General features: G+C 44.5%; 1 protein-coding gene across 8 annotated transcripts in view; it reads right to left on the bottom strand.

Moving 5' to 3' along the window:
• SCARB1 (scavenger receptor class B member 1) overlaps positions 1-19,270 on the bottom strand; it is a 540,196-nt gene that overhangs the window by 519,457 nt on the left and 1,469 nt on the right. For 6 of the 8 annotated variants that reach the window (XM_074972279.1, XM_074972277.1, XM_074972276.1 and 3 more), the window contains exons 2-6: positions 6,804-6,961; positions 4,505-4,646; positions 2,966-3,169; positions 2,314-2,409; positions 1,559-1,674 (exon numbers count right to left, since the gene is read on the bottom strand). In XM_074972279.1, the coding sequence (XP_074828380.1) occupies positions 1,559-1,674; positions 2,314-2,409; positions 2,966-3,169; positions 4,505-4,646; positions 6,804-6,961 (716 nt within the window). Of the gene's footprint in view, positions 1-1,558; positions 1,675-2,313; positions 2,410-2,965; positions 3,170-4,504; positions 4,647-6,803; positions 6,962-8,798; positions 8,953-19,270 lie in introns of those variants that run through there. The other 2 variants (XM_074972283.1, XM_074972282.1) reach the window with 2 other exon arrangements.

Raw genomic sequence — 19,270 nt, 5'->3', positions numbered from 1 at the left:
GGACCCACAGCACTATGACTTGACTGGAGCACTTGAGACTCCACAGGCTTCCATATGTAGAGCGATCTATTTATTCGGAGGGGAGTGGTGACTGCTGCGTGGCATGGAGCTCCAAGAGAAACGGATGGTTACTTTGGCCTGCAGGATATTGCTCATCCTTGGAACATGACCTTCTGCTTTGTTAGAGAAAGAGAAGGCCAACAAATTATCCTTGCTTGATTCTCACAACCCAAGTCTTGGGACTCTTAATTACTAGGGTGCCCAACCCTGTGACCTTAGCACTAAGTTCTCTTGGTATTGCTTAATGCCTTCTGCACGCACAGATGTTACGTTTCTCTAGTAAGACGGCCTTTGGCTTAGTGAGCTAGTTTGCATGGTAACTGGGAAAAGTTAAAAAATCCAAACATTTTCAATTCTGTTTGCTGTCATAGCAAGAATTTGTTTTGCATTGCAACTGCTACCCAGTAACGCAATTAGCATTGTCGTTAGTGTTGCAGACTGAGTCCGTTTTGAAATAAGGAACTTATCTGCCCCAGTGATGCAGACATGCACGTTATAAAACATTTTCAACAAATAGCTGTAACCTACTGCCAGGAAAGTAACCTCCTTGCTTTTCAGCACATTTCCACAGATTCTATAGGTATCACTGCTTCCAACAATAAAGGTCACCGCTTTAATACCAAAAGGGACATGCTGCAGACCCTTTAAATACATGAAACAGCCCAAAGGCAGCAGTTTAGTACTTCTAGCTTCCCTGAAGTTACTTCTGTAATTGACTGTCCTAGAGTTCATAGAAGTTGAAACCAGAAGGCACCACCGCAACCATGGTCTGACCTCCTGTCTAACACAGGCCTGTATTCATTCTAGTTTGAACTAAAGTATAGCAGAGAAAAACACCCAGTCCTGATTTTTAAAAAAAGTTTCCAGTGATAGAGAAGCCACAGCCACCCTTGTGAAGATGTAGTAATGGTTGATTACCCTGTTAAAAGTTTGCACCTTATTCCTAGTCTGAGTTTATCTAGCTTCAACTGCCAGCGATTGGATCTGCTACACCTTTGTTTGCTAGGTTGTTTGAGTCTTTAAAGACAGGTGTTTAGAACATTTGACAGGGTGGTCTACAGGCTAAAGCAGGGATTGCACGAAGGAAACCTTGATTCTATTCCTTTGCCATGCAGGATTTCCAGCCTCCATTTTCCCTTTTTGGGGATGCTAATATCTGCTCACCTTTGACGAAAAGGCAGTAGACCAGTGCAGACTCATTTTTTGAGAGCAGCAGATCTTTTGATGGTAAGACGTGCCCAATCAGACAAACAACTGCACTCTGAATATTTGAGATCACTTCAGAACTCTACCTTGAACACTGGATGGTAGCTGAAGTTTAGTTCTACAAATCAGTGTTATTTTAGAGGACAGGTGAGTTATAATGAAAATAGCTATTTAACTAAGCAAGACCATACATCTTCCACCCACTTGCATCCTAAAGCTGAAGACTTTGCACTTCCAGTCATGTGGATAGACATGCAGATACAGCATATAAGACAATGTAAGCTAATCTTACCGGCAGGCATCAGGACTATAAAACTCTAGAGAAGAGGAAGGGGTCATGAAAGGAGGCCACATCTCTCCAGAAGTCCCATTGATCATGTTACACTCATCAGACTGCCAGTAATTCAACTGCAAGAAAAGTTGAAAAAGGAATTTAAAAGCCAGACTGACAACTATGTTAGCCAAACAGCCAAGCTAACAGTTTCCTCTACATTTTAGCCCTGAGTTGTTCGCTTGTTCTTCATCCTCCACTTCAAAAATAGTCTTCCAGCAGTCCTACTTGGTGAGCAGCAAAGCAGTTCAAAGAAATCTAGAGAGCTCAAACTAAAAAGAGACCCTTCAAAAGAGTGCCATGTAAACCTTGTCTCCCATCCAACACCAAGAGGAAGTCCATTCCCTCAACATTTAAGGACTTTAGCCCCAGGCAGGTGGCCTGTAACCTGAGCCCTGACACTCAGGGCTGAACCCCTCAGGCTTTGGCTTCAGCCCTGGGCAACGGGGTTCGGACTTTGGCCCTGGGCCCCAGCAAGCCTAAGCCACCCTTGGCGACCCCATTAAAACAGGATCCCAACCCACTTTGGGGTCCTGACCCACAATTTGAGAACCCATCTTAGACCTTTGTCTAGCATCAGGCACCATTTTAGCTTCAGAAAAAAAATTGGTCAGCCATAAAAAGAGCTCTTGACTTGGTTAGCAGAATGATGTTAGGCAAAGAGGTGTCTTTTTAGAAAGCTAGCGTTGCTTCCTAGAAAGCAAGGGTACATTTACCTTTTTTAATCCATTCCATGTATCCACTATGTGGATTTGATTGATGTCTGTGGCCCCTGTATACACTGTGAACATTCCTGTATTCGAGTTGTTAAACTGTACAAAAGAAAGAAGAACAACAGCTTCCCTGGACCCATCCTATGCAGCAAGATGACAGCATGTGGCAGCATCGCTACCTTCCTAAGCTTAGTTCTGGGGACACTTTCTGAAGACTAACCAGGTTATTAAAGACTTTGCTGACTAACTCCTTTGAGGTATGCCTAGGGACAGTTTAAGTTCCTCCCCTGCTGGGGCAATGCTGCCTAGCATTTAGAGAAGGGGAATAGGAGTCAGGACTCCAGGGTTCCATCCCCAATCTTGGCACAGACTTACTATGGGACCTCAAGCAAGACTGTGCATCAGGTCCCCTATATGCAAGACACAGATAATGCGGTACAGGAATATGGGAGGCTAAATGAACTACCGTTTCAATGCTTTGATGCAGGGTTCCAAGCAGTGCAGAAGTGAACACAGCGATACTTAACCCATCTCTTTCAAGAAGCTATGAGACCCGTGGCCTTGTGGGCAACATTCACCTGCATGAACAATCCTATGTTGGCAGAGGAGTGGCCTAAGAGTTGGTTTTAAAGTTACCAAGCACGGGTTTACTTACATCCACAAATAAGCCAAACTTCCCCTTGAAAGGGATCAAACCAGGGACAAAATTGTTCAGCACGTCTATAAGAGGGTCGTCATAGCCCCACATGATCTCTCCCACGGTGCGGTTCATAAAAGCGCCCTGTCCCATGCCAGCCAGTGCGCCACTTATTAACACCTTCAACAATTGAGGTAACGTCTCCAGCATAACAGCTGCCCCCTAGGGTAGAGAGAGATTCAGACAGGGGATACCAGGATGCCATTTGGTATAGGAAGTGAATGGTAACAAGTAACAAGGGAAAGTGAGTGTCAGCTCCATTGTTCGGCCAGCTGGTCTGAAGCTCCAGGATGGATTCCTCAAGCCAGAGAGTTCCCCCCACCTCGAGCCTTTTGCAGTTACCTCCCACTGCAAGCACAGGATACAAAGGAATAGTTTCTGCTTCGAGTTCTGCTAAATTCTCATTCAAACCCCATGTGACCCCTGGTTTTACATGGTCACCAGCTAAATTCAACCCAGGTTAGCTAAGGTTAGAGAACCAAAGCCAGCATTCCCCACCCCCACATCAATTCCCTGGAAACACTTGTTTGGTTTTTAGAAAAAACCAAACCCCAGTGACACTCAGCAATCACATTGTAACAAGGTCACCAATCATCACAATCCAAGGTACTTTCAGGAGTCCTCTGTGGAGGAGGCCCAACTCCACCAGGGACAGTTTGAAGCGCTATGGGGATGCTTTCGGTACATGCTACAGTACCACGTGGTGTGAGCAGAGGCTCTTGTATTGTCCAAGAGCTTAGCTGAAGAGAGACTTGAGGCTTGCTTCCCCCCATCCCCCAGCTGCTTTACCTCAGCGCTGGCTGCAACACACCATTGGTTTAATAAATATCCCTCATCTACTTGAGAACTGAGCCTGCCCCCCAAAAACATACCCCCATTCTAGACACTTTCCTAGTTGCCTATACCTCCACCCTTTCGCAGGAGTGAGCTATTAACACGCCACCCCTCACTTCCCCCAAGTTTTGGGAGTAGGGATGAACAGGGCAGTATTTTCTGAGGTGGACTGCTCAATTCTGGGTTTTGTGGCTGCCCCCCTCCATCATCTGTGTCTTGACTGAATGCCTTTATACTTGTATGGAGCCACATTTTGCTCAATCACCCCTCCTGCTTACCCAAGAGCAGGTAATTACCACTGTGCAAAGGTATCAAAACACCCTCAAAAAGAAACAAGTTCCCCATGTCCTGTAGGCCAGTGCTTCTCAAGCTCTCTGATGTGGGGGACCAGCAATTTTTTCCCCCCCAATGTACGCGCAGACCAGCAGCCGATGGCTCCGGTCTGCGGACCGCCATTTTGAGTAGCACTGCTGTAGGCCACAGGAGCCATATGGAGCCGGTCCTTGATTAAGTCTAGTGTCTATCGTCTAAGCAGGGGAATGCACAACCTTTGCAAGGCAGGCTGGCAGAGTGCCATTTTAGGGTACTGCAGCAGAGTAACTCTCCCAACGCCTGCAGACACAAGGGTAAGTAAAACCCCTCTGGAGTTTAAAGTAGTCTTACCATCACAAGGATGTTTGGCACAACAATGTAATCCTCTTCCATCCCGTGAGACAGGTCCGGCTGGAAGTAAAACCTCCGGTATTCCAGGAAGGAAACTGTACCATTATCATGGAACGTTATATTGGTTTTAAACCTGTACTCTCTATTTAAAAAAAACAAAAACAAAAACCCACCAGGCATAAGTAGTCATTGGGGGACTTTCTCCAACAACTCCAGATTACATATCTCCTGCAGCATGGGGGTTGGAGTCAGAGCAAAGCTCACACAACATGCTAAGGTTTTGCTAGCACATCACTAGTGCCCTTTCAGTTCTGGCTTCATTAACTCCATGGCTGAAGTTGCTATTAGGTTCTCTTCCGCAAGAGGAATAGGTGCTTATCTGGCACTTCATGACATATTCTGTAGGAACCATTTCAAGAGATTTGGCTTTGGGATGGGGAGTCTGGGATGAGATTTGCGGTGGGAATATAGCCATTATAACTGGCCACCTCTCTGCTGTTCTCAGTCTGATATAAAACTGCAGAAGGCCAGCTCTAGTACAATCCTGCGCAGAAGAGTGAAAAGCAGAGGGGAGGAGGCAGGATATGTAGCAGAGAGGACAAACAGGAAGCCAGAGTGAAATGCAACTTAAAGGAAGGGAGTCATCTGGGGAACAGAAAGTAAAATCAGGCCAAGAATTGAGATGAAGAGCAGAGTGCCTGGCTACTTGATTTAACACCCTTTGCTAGTGGAGAGATTCTGTTGCTAGCAGACAGGGATCTGAAAGATCAATGCATTCTGGGAAACACTGGAACCCATCTATGGCAGCAGCTATTTGCTATTAGTAGCTAGTTACCTTCCAAACCAGTTGACAATCAAATGCAAACTGCTTGTGTGACTTGAATATCGTCCCCTCCCCCAATCTGAGAAAAGAACAGAGTTGTCTACTACCAGTTCGCACAAATTCAGCAAATCACAGCTATTAACAAGGGGCAGGAATGCACGACCCTACTCACTGGGGAGCCCAACAAAAAGGAGACAGGATGGTAAGAGTTAATCTCCCCACCCCACCCCACAGCGGATATCAACCCAACATCTAGCACATCCAACTGGCAGAATTCCCACGTGGATTTAAGTTAAGATCCGGGATTCAATTCAAGGTTCATGTGGCAAATACAGTACAGTAGACCTGCTCCCCCGGGGCTGGGAGTTTTTAGTTTGTGACACAAAGTGTGCACGTTGTGGGATTCTCGAGAACTAGCTAATTATGCTGCTTTGAATCAGTGGCAGCCCAAAAGAAAGCCTCGTATTGTGTGAGCCAGGTAAGAAGAGACCCAATAATTACAGCAGAGAAAGGACAAGAGTCTCGATTAATCCTAATCTGCTGGAAAACACATTTATATTAAGCAGCTTTGCCTGTATTCAGTTTGTAGGCTCATAATAAACCTATTCAAAACTGAAAGCATGTTAAGATATTGCAACCTACAGGTGGTCAACATGGCTTTAGCAGAGTGCTGACTTGCCAGTTCTGACGGTAACGCTGATGTATATATACAGTCAGGCTCCCAAATCCTACCCAACCAAAAAGGGATTAAAGAGAGCTAATCTTCTCACACAATCTTTCTTGGTCTACTGAACTGACTTTGGGTACAAGTTTGTGTCAGGGACATCTGGTAAGATTACTGTTAACAAATGGAAGGCCATCTGGTCTAATGCCTTCCCCCTGCAAATGCACCAAAGCCAAGATTTTCAAAAAGTTACTGATTTTTGGATGTACTCCTTAACAGTTCTGCTCCCTTTAAAAAAGGCCAGATTTCAGAGGACAGGTGCCTGGTACTTTTGGAAAAAGTCAGGCTTGTTAAGAGTGAGTGAGTGTAAGGGGTGCACCTCAGTTTGGCAACCAAAATATTGGCCTGAAGTATTACAGCTGGAGTTTAAAAAAAAAGAAAAGTAGTGCTTTCAGACTTCAGTTTTTACTGTGCATTTTTCTCCTGTGCCTCCTAGCTGCTCTCTTGTTTGCTCAGCCCTGCTTACAACCTTGATCATCTTAGCTAGCTCTGTTTTAATTGACATAGCCATGAGCTGGAGGATTAAAAGACGACTTAAACTGTTCCCTGTCTTGCCTTGTCTGGGTTCAGTGATGTATGAGACAGAAGCCCTGTCATGGATTTCAACTATTCCTCCCCCTAGAGATGCATCACTCAGCCCCAAGTAAACCTTCACCAAGCTGGAGCAGAACTCCAGGAATAAAGTCTAACAGTGAACCCTTCAATTTGGCTCAGCTTGTATGAAGGTGATTCTGCCAATAGCAATACTAGACCTGTAAACATAAGGCCCACGCTGATTCACCACTGGCTTGGCTCCCAGACGAATCTCGTTTGGATTCATCACCTCAAAGAAGAAGGCTGACAGGTAAAAAGGAACAGGAACGTCTTTCCACATACTGAAGGCGATGCTATTGGGGTCAATCCTCACATTCTGTAAGAGAAAGCAGACATTTGGGCTAGGCTTTATCACACCTGTATTGTTCCCTCTCACCGAAGACAGTGATTTTACTGTCATTGATGCAATGGACTCGTTACGGAGCAGCTTTTAAAGTGTACAAGACAAAACAGACAAGCGATCCTTACACTGGTCATACTAAGGGCTAAACTGGAAGAAGGCTCTTCATATGCTGAACTTTTTTTTTGGCACAGTTAAAGCCCCCTTGTGAACCTGGGAGTTCGGCCTTTTATCAAATTCCTTTAGTGAGAACTAACCTTTATTAAAAAGTAGAACTTTATCAAGTAGAGCAGGTTAAGGAGATGCAGACAGTCTGGCCTTCGAGGGTATTGGGGGCAGGGCTGCTCCATTTTGCACGATGAGGTGCCTGTTTTGGATTTGAACTAGTGGTCACTGTGCTACCACCTTCAGCACATGCAGGTACAGTGGGCTCTTGATATATTGAGCTTGATATACGGAGCTGGCTTCTCCAGTCACTTTAACAAGAGCTTGCTGACTCACACTCAGTGTTCACACCACACTTTTCACACATATGCTAAATGCAGACACGGTCTTTGAACAAGCCAGCAATGGAGGGTAGAATCTTGTTCAAACTAATTTTCCTCACACCAGCCATTCTCTCCCTGAAGCGCTTACAGTCTAATGCAACCAAGGACGAATCACAACACAGATGAGTGCATGGGATAGCCGAGCTCTGGGAAACCTTTGCATACAGGGCTGTTCCAGACCTAGGGAAGGGGAGACAGCATGAACTAAAGCATATGCTGAGAGCGGTGGAAGTAAACAGAGTGGCCAGGACAGGTGCTCAGGTGGCACAAACAGAACAGGAAACTCTCAGTTTTGCCATAAGCAGCTTTGTCTAAGACAGTAATTTGAGCGTCCACAACATGCTTCCCTTTAATCTGCCTGTATTCGAGCACCAACAAGCCATCCAGGTTGAAGCCTGATAAGAATCTAGCAGAATCCTCATTCCAATGAGAATGGAAGGCAATTCTTTCTCAAATTCCACAGCAGGATACAAGACCCTAAAAAGATTCTTTGGAAAGCCAGAGAGAGCACCTCTATCTCTGGATTCAACTTGGCTACGTTTGTTTGTACAACTGCACTGCCCCAGAAAAGCCTGCTCATTGTAGGTACAGATGTCAGCAGCACTGGCAAGAGCAATACAGGCTTGGAGGAGGGAGATAATATTGATCCTGCAGGCTGATCTACATGAGGCCCACTGACCCCCAAGGAACCCTACCTGCATGGATCGAGACTATTTCGCTACTAATGTGTAATGGGATCGCCCTGGGGATGCAGCCTGGGACTGTGGGACTGCTGTGCCCCCTTAATGCTCTCCAGCTGGGGCTGTCTCTCAATACCTAGCTAATGACCAGCAGCAAGCCCCTCCAGGCGCTGTGATCACTCAACACAAAAGCATGTGGAGCCCCGCACCTGGCTATACTGCACGAATGCTCCCAGAGCCACTCAATCACAGAGAAAGGCACCAGAACCAAATCCTCCCAGCACTGTACCTCAGGAATATATGGTCTTGCACTGCTCAAGGTGGGCAGTGCAGGTTTATTAATTGTTTCACACTTCAGTAACAGAAAGTTGACATACACCAGCCTGTGCCAGACCTGAGCAGATCTGCCCCACACTTCATACAAACGCACTGGTAAAGATAAACAGTAAAACAAATTTATTGACTACAAAAGTGATAGGCAAAAAGTCAGAGTGAGTTACCAAAAGAAATAAAACATAAGCATGCAGTCTAAACTCTCAGCCCTATTAGGCTGGGCAGCAACTAGACTAAGCTGTTTTTCCTCACCCCACTGGATATTTCAGTCCTTAATATACAGGCTTGTTCCTTAAACTTGGGCCAATCTCCTCTGTTGGAGTCTTCAGTCTTCTTCAGAGTCCTGGTTGCTTGCAGTGTAGGTGGGGGCAGAAGGGCCCAGTATGTGTCCACTCTGTTTTATACCCTCAGTCCAGGTGCTTGGAAAAAACACAAGTCCAGGCATGTCAGGGCATTGCTGAGTCTCCAGGCAAGGTTTAGCAATCCCCTGGTGTGGTCTCATGCAGGCGAGTCACTGAATTGTAGCTCCCTTGCTGGACAATGGCTGTTGATGGGTTGTTTGAAATCCTGCCCGGGCGTTAGTTACTTTCCTTGCTGTTGCCTCTGGGGAGCGAATATCTAGCTGATTCCCCAGCTTACAGCATGTTTTAGTGACAACCATACAACACAATTCTCAACTTCATATGCATTAATGATATACATGTATGGATAGAGAAATGACTTTCAGCAGATCATAACCTTTCCCCGGATACTTTACAAGGCATGTTTTATGCAAACTCACAATTATATAAAAATGAGGAATGTGGGGGTTACAGGATGCTCCTTCAAGGTAAAGCATGTCATAGGTATATCTGGAAAAGGGCACTGGACTCTACTAAGCTGGGGAGGGGGCAGAGGGAACTTTACAGCTTGACAACGGTCAGGGACTCATCTGATATCAAGAGGACATAGCTTGTGGTTTCCTCTGTTTGCAATTGTCAAGTCCTATTTGGCACAAGAGCATCTTCAAATGGACATCAGTGCATCAGCTTTGGCATTTCCCCTCCAGCCACTACTCAATCAGGCATAAGCCAGAAGAGAAAGGATACTGCATGAGCTACAAGACTCCGCTTGTTTGTCCTCAGACAAGCAAAATTTCCACTGAATGCATCCGATGAAGTGAGCTGTAGCTCACAAAAGCTTATGCTCAAATAAGTTTGTTAGTCTCTAAGGTGCCAAAAGTCCTCCTTTTCTTTCTTCAAAATAAGGAAGAGGAGGAGGGTCTATTAAGTAACATGGCTCAGACAGCAAAAGTGCTAGAGAAAGCAACAAGATTTTAAGCTATTCTAATTGGAGAAGTACTTCCACCAGATCCAGATTACACAGAGCCTTGTGTCCAAGAGCTCCCTCTAATTGTAACCCAAGTCCCAACCTACCATCCAAGATGGCATGACATGTGCCTAGGCAGCAGGCAGACTCCGACAAGAATGTTCAAGGTCTGGTGTTTCTTTATAAGCATGCATCAAATGAAGAAAGGATCATAGATAGGCAGACAAAGGAAAGATGCCTTGACTGAAAATGCGTCTGCTGTGTTAAGGATACCAGGCAATTTTGGTGTAATAAGCAGCATTTCCAGGGCTTTTAATGAGAGATTTTACAAATCCTTAACTCAATAGCCCTGAGACAGGTAAGTTGTCTGGAAATATTCACTGTAGGCCAGCATCTATGTATTAAAATACATATGAAAATAAGGTCCTTGCCCCAGAGATTTTACGAGCCCCAGGCACACAATGCTCAAACTGAAGAGGGACTGGGAATGGAATTTTGCTCTGCTGGATCTGTTAAAATGAACCCAGCCTCTCAACAAGTAAAGTTAGATTTCTTTATGTCACGAGTATCACTTTTGATATTTGATTTGGTGCCTGTTCAATGGTTAGTTTCATTTTTTTCCTTCCTTTGTAAATAGGTTTAAACTCCATTCAAATGATTAAATAACGCGACACCCTTATGGAACCAGATTAAAGTTGTGTTGATAATCAGTTAAGGAATTTCAGCATCTATCATGCTTTGTGCAGTTTTGTTCTGTGACTGGTCTTTAAAAAGGAAAGCCACATGAAAGGCTCAGAACTCTGCATCCCATTTATGTGAGTTTTACATGACGTCCATTACTAAACTGGATTTAAGATGCTCCGACTATCTGCGTCAGTTATTTAAGAGCAGCATTTTGCAGTCAATATGTAAACAGCTCTAAAGATACCCTACTTTTGCCCCACCAATGCCCATTCACTGTGGTCACCATCATGCACAGGGCTGGCCACAGTATCTTGGGAAGGCTCACGCTAACGCAGTGGGTTCATTTTATAGGGGGTGGGACAGAGGTCATCTTTGGACTACCATCAGCCTCTGAAGGAGCACGAGAAGCAAAGCACAGCTGTTTTGAAGGTTCTTCCTTCAGATCAACAGGGACAGGCCCTCCACCAGGTCCCCAGCCAGAGGAAGACTGCACATTTGACAAATTGCATTATTCAGATTCTTCCAGTCCCTCCACTATAGAATCCACAGTTATCCGCAATATTAACGTAAGTGCTAGAGACAGCCACCCCATCCTCACCCCCGAGCTTGGAGAGATAGGACATCTGGTAGGAAACGGTGAGCAGAAAGGAGTCACTTGAGTTGGACTTTCTCTTGTCAACCCCCCACTACACCCATTAGCCCTATAAATGGAAGGCAAGAAAGGAATAAAGTGATATTATCCCATGCTTTTATAGTCAATACTTTTCAGTCTCTGAAGAGCAACATCTCCTTTCTTTTCATTTCTGGAATCTTATTCATCCCCTATTCCGTTGTCCACCCTCCTCACCCACTTGTATTCTCCTCTCTTCTGCCTCCCTTGATCACCTTGTCCTTATCCCACCTGTATACAATCCATAGCACTTAATGCTTCATAGACACTCACTCTCACAACACCCCCCTTAGGCAGTAAGTCAATATCTGATTTTACCTACAGGGATGCCTAAGTCAAGTGACTTGAAGGCCAGATGTGACAGAGAGGAGATTAGATGGCAGAAGTCCTCAGCTCTCAGTTCCCTGTGGAGCTGCAAAATGCAGCTTGAGGTGAACTGGCAGATACAGCAGAAAGGCTGTAGTTTGCATTAACCTGGCATTCTATAAAAATACTAGAATCTACTGTTGCTTGTGTACAGCAAAATCATCCAGGCAGCTGGTATTAAAGCCAGCAGTGAGCACTGCTTGAACCATTCACATACTGGATTTTTAGCAAAACAGAGGATTAGCCCTATCAGGGCAAGCCACCGAGTCAGGTAGGCTTTGAGACAGTGAGCAATAAATTGCCCCTGCAATGTGTACACTTTGGCTACTGACCAGGTGTATAATGAATTCTGGATCCTCTGATACTGGCTACTAGATTAAGTGGCCCGAAGGCCTGACCATGAACAGCAAATGTCATTTGTACCACCAAACTGGTATGCACTATTCACAAACAATGCTCAAAGCACAACAGCACTTTAACAGGACTTAAAATGTTGTCATCTGGACTAGACTTACTCCAAGTTAGATATCCCCTCAAATTAAGACAAGCTTTCAAATATCTTGTGCAACAGATAAAATATGTGAGATTAAGTGTTTGAGGTTTTAGACTGTGGAAGTTACAAGAGATTTTAGACCTCATGAATGTATGCCATAGTTGAGACAGCATTAAAGCTCAGAGGCATGAGAAAACTTTTAGCTGATATTGCAAAGTATTTCTGCTAATGAGTCATTAACACTGGGGTTAGGCTTTGCCAGAACCCTGGAGACCGTGATAAAGATGGCACAAGGGAGACTAGTAAACTGGTGACTAAACATAGCGCTGGAATAAGCAAGTCCAACCACCTTTCAATAAATGGTCTGCCAAACTCCGGCAGATGGTCAGACTGCATGTGTCCAGTACTGAAGAAATTAGTTTAAATTAATTTAGGTGAGCAGGGAAGTATTTAAGTGGATTCTTCCAGCTAGATCATCTCCTGAACACAACCTGCACCATAGCCAATAGACCCTTTAGTCTAGTGCAAGTTCTGTTTGTAGTATTTGTTGCATTTGCAGCAAGCCAGTGCTATGGAGCCAGCAAGCTCATCCCTGGGGAAGGGAGTGAAATAAGAATGTGATGCTCTACCAGCCAATTAAATAACAGTTTTAAAAGTTCACCCCGTACAGTCCTCAGCTAGAAGGATGGAAGCCGAGACAGCCATTCACTGGGAGGGTTGGAGATGGGTAAGGGTTCTTAGGGTCACTGCAAGAACGCATCAGAGGATAGGAAAGGAGATAAAAGAACAGCCACTACGCAGCGATTCTTATAGCGGCAGTTACTGAGCACACATCAAGATTTGTTTTACTTCGGATCAAGTGGCTCTTCATGTGATGTGAGTGCAAAGATTGGATTTATGAACCAAAACAAATGCCTTTCTACCTAAAAACCCAGAGCATTGTCTTGCTTAGCTCACAGTTACATCATTTGAGGATTAAAGAAGTTTCATGAAGCACATGAATACCAGAAAATAGGATGACCTTCCACTTCCTGAGCCTGCTTTTTCATGCTTAATGGTGAAACCTAATATCATAGGACATTGTAGATGCTGGGCCACATGACTCATCTGGTGGCATGATGTCCTTTCCACGTGGGGGTGTTAATTTTTGCTGATGATTTGGAGCTACTACAAAAATAGCTGACAAGCACCGAGAAGTCTTTCTGAATTATTTGTGGATAACTAGGACCACAGCCATGCAGACAGCCATATTTCCAAGCAAGACAATCACGCTGGTCTATTTTCCCACTCTGCTTTGGAACAGTGGGATCTGAATGCTGAACAGATGCTCACCTGTCTTCCAGGTGATATGTGAATGGTACTCCTACCACCCCAAGGCAGTGACTCAAGTCACTGACTCAGTCAAGGTTCTCCCACTCCTTAGACAAGCTATTTACTCACTCCCCACCGCCAGAGGGTTAGTGTTATAAAACAAGAGCATATAGTCTGTCAATGTTCTCTATTGTTGCAGCACTCAGTCTCTGCTGAATTTCTGCAGTATGCAACCCAAAACAGCTCTGCCTTGCTAGCAAAATGGGCCAGTGCAGCAACTGGTCCTGCAGCAAGACTTGGCAATGTGAACTCAAGTGCATCAAGCAAACCAAAGTGTGAATCTGACTCTTCCCAACCTAGTGATCTGATCTCTCTTCTCCACATCCCTCCTCACACCAGGAGTTCATTTGTCTTCCAGCTACCAGACTGATCGGGGGGGATTTTTAATTCTAGACACACTTAAGCCCAGACCCTCCAAAGTATTTAGGCTCTTGAAATCAATGGAAGTTAGGAGCCTAACTACCTTTGAGCGCCATAGTGCCTTTCCCCACTTTAGAAATAGTTAGTGCCACATCTGAAATTTGAGCCAGTGGGGTTGCATGGACCTAACAGAAGGAAGAATGTAGGTTATGCTTAATGCCTTATCCAAGTAAGTGTCTGGATCTTTGAATTGCTCTACCGGAGCTCTGGGTGTTTCACACTCTGAAGAGTCAGGACTCTTTAGCAATCATCCTAGCTGCAGATAACTGCACACATGCCAGACCCCCTGGCCTGCATGCCCCCATTGCAGAAGGGAAGGAACAGTAGGACATTAGCTGCACAGCATTAATCAAACTGTCAGCTTTTAATCCATCTTAATGCTTCTTATGGGGACACATGGCATTTTCAGAACTTCCTGGGGAGCTAGCCAGAGAGATTCCTCTACTGCAATAATCATATCGGTCAAAAGCTCAGATTCATTTACCGTAGGGTTGGGACATTTGACTGGTCCAAAAATAATTGATCAGTCAACAATTGGTCAAACATGGTCACATGTCAAAAATGGTCTAATATTTTAAAGCACTAATTTACTAGAACAGTAACAAAAAGAGTAAGACTTGATGGTCTCCATTTGGCTTAGCCTTAGATAGATATTTACGTATAATTAGCAAAAACCCAGATTTAACTGAGTTATTTTAGCACAGAAAAAATGTTATACAATGAAATGAAGTCCCTCCTGCACTGCCTTCTGGTTAGTTTCTATAGGTTTGTCTAGTCAGTTTAGACTATAAACTCTTCAGGGCAAGGACTGTGTCTTAACTTGTTTAATGTGCTTTGTAAGCCACCCCATAGGTTTATGGCCTGCTATACAAAGAAAGATATTGTAGAAGATTCCAGGCAATAAGAGGCTTTATATTCAATTATTTGGTCTTTCTTCCCCTCCCCCTGCCCCACAACCACCAGATGGCAAAACAGGTAGTAAAATGACATTTAACCAGCCTAACGGGGTATCATGATGCAATCAAATATTTAGGTGGCTGCCTACAGCAAGACCTTCTTGCTGGAATATTTGACAATATTTAACAGTGATCAAATAATAGGTGGTGACTGACATGTCACAGGGCCCCCCCCCCCCCCCATGAAGCTACGTTGCTCAGGCTTCAGCCCCAGGTGGCAGGGCTCAGGGACCTGGGCTTCAGCCCCATGCAGTGGGACTTCGATTTGCTGCCCTGTGCCCCAGCAAGCCTAATGCTGGCCCTGCTCGAGGCCCCCTAGGAGGATTTAGATTTCTACCAGCTACTCAAAAGCTTATAAAGCCTGGCAGCTGTCGCCCAGAAAACACACTGAACTTAAACAGTTTTGCTGCATGACGTTTGTTCATTAGACAGTTGTCCAACTACATTGGCTGCAGAAGCAGTACAAGCTTGCTAAGTAAGCCAGTGTTTCATTCAAATCCAGGGTCCTTGTAATCATAGCGGCAGGGTGAAGTAGTAGGACTGATATCATGGAAATTAGGGGTCAGCCAGGAATCAGCCCTAAATTAAAATCTGCTAAGAATTAACATTTCTCATTAATATACAGGTGGTTATTTGACCCCCAAGCCACCTCCTTTACAATGTTATGACTGCTATGTTATAACGGTGCTCTCTACATAGGCTGTACCCAGCTTACACTCGAATCATTGGACGAAAGTATCACCATGTCGAGTATTTGTATCGCCGACATTCACTAGATCAAGCCTCTTAACAAGACAAGTACTTACAGATGGACAAGTCATGTTTCTGTCCCTATGTCATCAAACACGCATGGTGTGGGGACGACCACTGAGACAAAAGACGTTCCTAGATCTGGAAAATCTCTGGGGCAACCCAGCAGGCAGCACCTGATGGAGCCAGGGCGCACATCCTTTCGTGTATCAGAGTCTGACAGCTCAGAGTGCTGGGGTGTCTTAGTCCGTCCTGCCAACATGTCAGAGGAGCATCCAACACAGCTTTAGAATAAAATGAGCTAAGGAAGGCCAGATCTCCGAGAGGCTGACATTTCGTACAAAGTAAATCACTAAGTCCTTGTAGCAAGTCTGAGACAGCTGCCACTCATGATTGTCCCAATTCCAGTCACCCCACTACAATCATGCTGGTGCTCCATATGTTTTTATGGAATGTAGAACACTTCCTCAGTATAAACGTCCAGGGGCAAGTATAATTGACCGATTTATACTAAGGTTTACTCATGCTGGTATTCAGGGAAATAAGAAAGAGCCCAAGCTACCTGAAGGCAGTTAATCAGTAGCCCTAGTTATTGACGGCTGGTCTAAAAACATTTAAAAAGATTAAGACTTGCATATGTTGAATCCTTTACTGTGTTATCACGGCAAACCTCAATCAGTTACACAAGTATAAATTTTGCAAATGGGATAAGAGGAAGGAGAAATAAGGTATTAAAATTAGATCATGCTAGTAAGAGGCTGAGGAATAGAGGAGGGGGAAGGTCTCCTCAATATCCAATTTCTTGCTATCCTTGCTACACATCTTGAAGTGTCAGCCAGTTCATCTCACTATCTCTTCCCTGGACCTTAGATACTCTTGATTCCCAAGTCAACATCACGTGTTCAGGAATCCCATTTAGCATAAGAGAACCTCTTGCTGCCAGGCACCCGGTATTATAATCTTTGACCTGCTACATAACAAGCATATTAACTTCACTGGCATCCTAGGCAATGCATTAAATATGCTGTTAAGACGATCTTCGACCTCAGGAGCAAGCGGCAGCAGCCACCACTGCCACTGCCTAAGAAGCTGGCTCCACCATTGCCAGTTCAGGAAGTTCAACAAGCAACTTTCCATTGCTGAGCACTTCCTACTATTGAGAGCAGTCGCCCAGGACCCTAGTAGGGGGAAAGCCCAGGATGAGGCTTCAAATTTTTCACCAAACACCCCGTAAGGACAGCACCACATTACACAGATATTGTAACCAGGAATCTGCTATCTAGGTACTTGTATTCAAGTCCTGTGAGCGCCATACAGCCACCTACTCACCCACTCCAAACACATATGGCCTGAATGCTGAACTGCACCTCAAGGTTTGATTCGGCCAAAACTAAAGAAAGTGACTTGTCAGCATTTTACAGGAATAAAAATGCTCTGAAGTATAGCATGTCCTAAGGCTGGGATTTTAACGGAGACTAAGGGACCCTGACAGCCATATTCCATCACTTTAAAGGGGATTTGGGTGCCCAACTCCTTGGCTCCTCTGAAATCCCAGGCTAAAAGGCGCTAGAATGTAACAAACTAGTGTCATAAGACAAGTATTTAAGTCTCTAGCTTCTACGGCTTCCTGATGACTCTAAATACCGTCACAATCTATGGCCACTTACAGCTTTATGTCTATCACAAAGCCACATGCCATGGCCACCACTGGAACTTGACAGCAACAGTAAAAGTACATCTCAGATCCCTCCTGCTCCAAGTGGGCAGGCCTCCTATCACTTGAGCTAAAGAAAATCTCCTTTAGCTCTTAGCAATATAGGGCCTATGTCAAGTGAGCAGCTCTGACTCTATCCAGATGAATGTAATGGAACACATGCTACCTAGTACAATCAATAAAGTTGATCTTTCGCCACAAGAATTATTGCGGGTCATCCAGGATGTTACTTGATGCTGAGGGCAAAACCTGCTAAAAGATGCCATTAGTTAGTTAACCTCACAAGTTTAAACAAGTCCTATGCAGTCAGGAGGACATGCTCCCTTGTCAAAATGAAATTTAAAAACACCTAATGAAAAGTTGAGGAAACTTAAAATCACACTGCTTTGTTAGGGGAAAAAAGTCACCCTCCAGTGATCTATTCTCAATGGCAGCATAACCACTTACAAAAGATGCTATATAAAAGTCTCTGAAGGATCCCAGACTGAGGAGGGATATGATAACAGATTTCAAGTACATAAAAGGCTGTTACAAGGAAGAGGGAGAACAGTTGTTCTTGTTAACCTCTGAGGATAGGACAAGCAGCAATGGGCTTAAACTGCAGCGAGAGATTTTTAAGTTGGACATTAGGAAAAACTTCTTAACTGTCAGGGTAGCTAAACACTGGAATAAATTGCCTAGGGAGGTTGTGAAATCTCCGTCATTGAAGGTTTTTAAGAGCAGGTTAGACAAACACCGGTCAGGGATGGTCTAGATAATATTTAGCCCTGCCTTGAGTGCAGGGGACTGGACTAGAAGACCTCTCAAGGTTCCTTCCAATCCTATGACCTTGTCTATACTAGACAAGTTTGAATCATTGCAGCTTCATCAGTGGTAGCACTAGAGTAAAGGAGGCACAAGGGTTTTTTGGGATTTTTTTTTTTTTTTAAATCAAAACATCTTTCCCTGCTTAAAGAGGGTCTACACAGCACAGGGGGAAAAGATTCCAGCAGCCACCAATTAGAGCTAGCAGAATGTAGGTAAAGTATTGGCAGGAGACCTAGTCAGAAACTTAGTGATAAAACACAGCTAGCCTGCGAGCCAGGAAGCTCCGGAGTCTCTGCCCCAGGGCAGACTCATGGTTTGGCTGCTGCCCTCATGTCACAGGCCCTGAGAGCCCCAGCAGCTTTGGAGTGAAACTGGCATCTGCTGACAGTGTCACTGTTGCAATAAACAATGTCATTCACTCCATAGCTGAAGGTTGGTCGGGTAGACCAAATTTTCGTTTGGAAACACCATTCCAGAATGTCTGGTTTTGTTGTAATTCAAAATAGAACCATATTTTGAAATGCCAAAGTTTCTCGTGAACTTGAAATCCCGATCACTGTTGCCAACAGGGGTAGAGGCAGGAAATTTCAGGGAAAAGGAATGTAGCAGCTTTTCACATAGCCCTAATTTGTACAGGTTTGGGAGGTCTACTTATATTTCTTTTGTGCTAACCCTTCTGGTTGGGGGGGGGGGGAAGACCTGGATTTATGCTGGAAATGGCCCAACTTGATCATCATACACATTGTAAGGAGAGTGATCACTTTAGATAAGCTATTACCAGCAGGAGAGTGGGGTGGGTGGAGAGAAAACCTTTTGTAGTGGTAAACACCCATTTTTTCATGGTTTGTATGTATAAGAACATCTTCTGTATTTTCCACAGTATGCATCCGATGAAGTGAGCTGTAGCTCACGAAAGCTTATGCTCAAATAAACTGGTTGGTCTCTAAGGTGCCACAAGTACTCCTTTTCTTTTTGCAAATACAGAGTAACACGGCTGTTACTCTGAAACCTTCTGGTCTTCTATTGCTACCTATCCCATGGACCAAATACTTCATTTTCATTAACAAATGCTGCCGTTATGTCACGAAGCAATTAGAACTAGCGTTGCTTGGGAAGGGAACAGAGACCTTAAAATATACTACAGCACAGGTAGGAGTTTGTTAGCACGAACCCCGAGCTTTCTAC

This window comes from Natator depressus, chromosome 15, assembly GCF_965152275.1.
Source record: "Natator depressus isolate rNatDep1 chromosome 15, rNatDep2.hap1, whole genome shotgun sequence".
In the NCBI taxonomy this organism is placed as follows: domain Eukaryota; kingdom Metazoa; phylum Chordata; order Testudines; family Cheloniidae; genus Natator; species Natator depressus.
The sequence above is the reverse complement of the archived record's forward strand: the minus strand, read 5'-3'. Positions and strand labels throughout refer to the sequence as shown.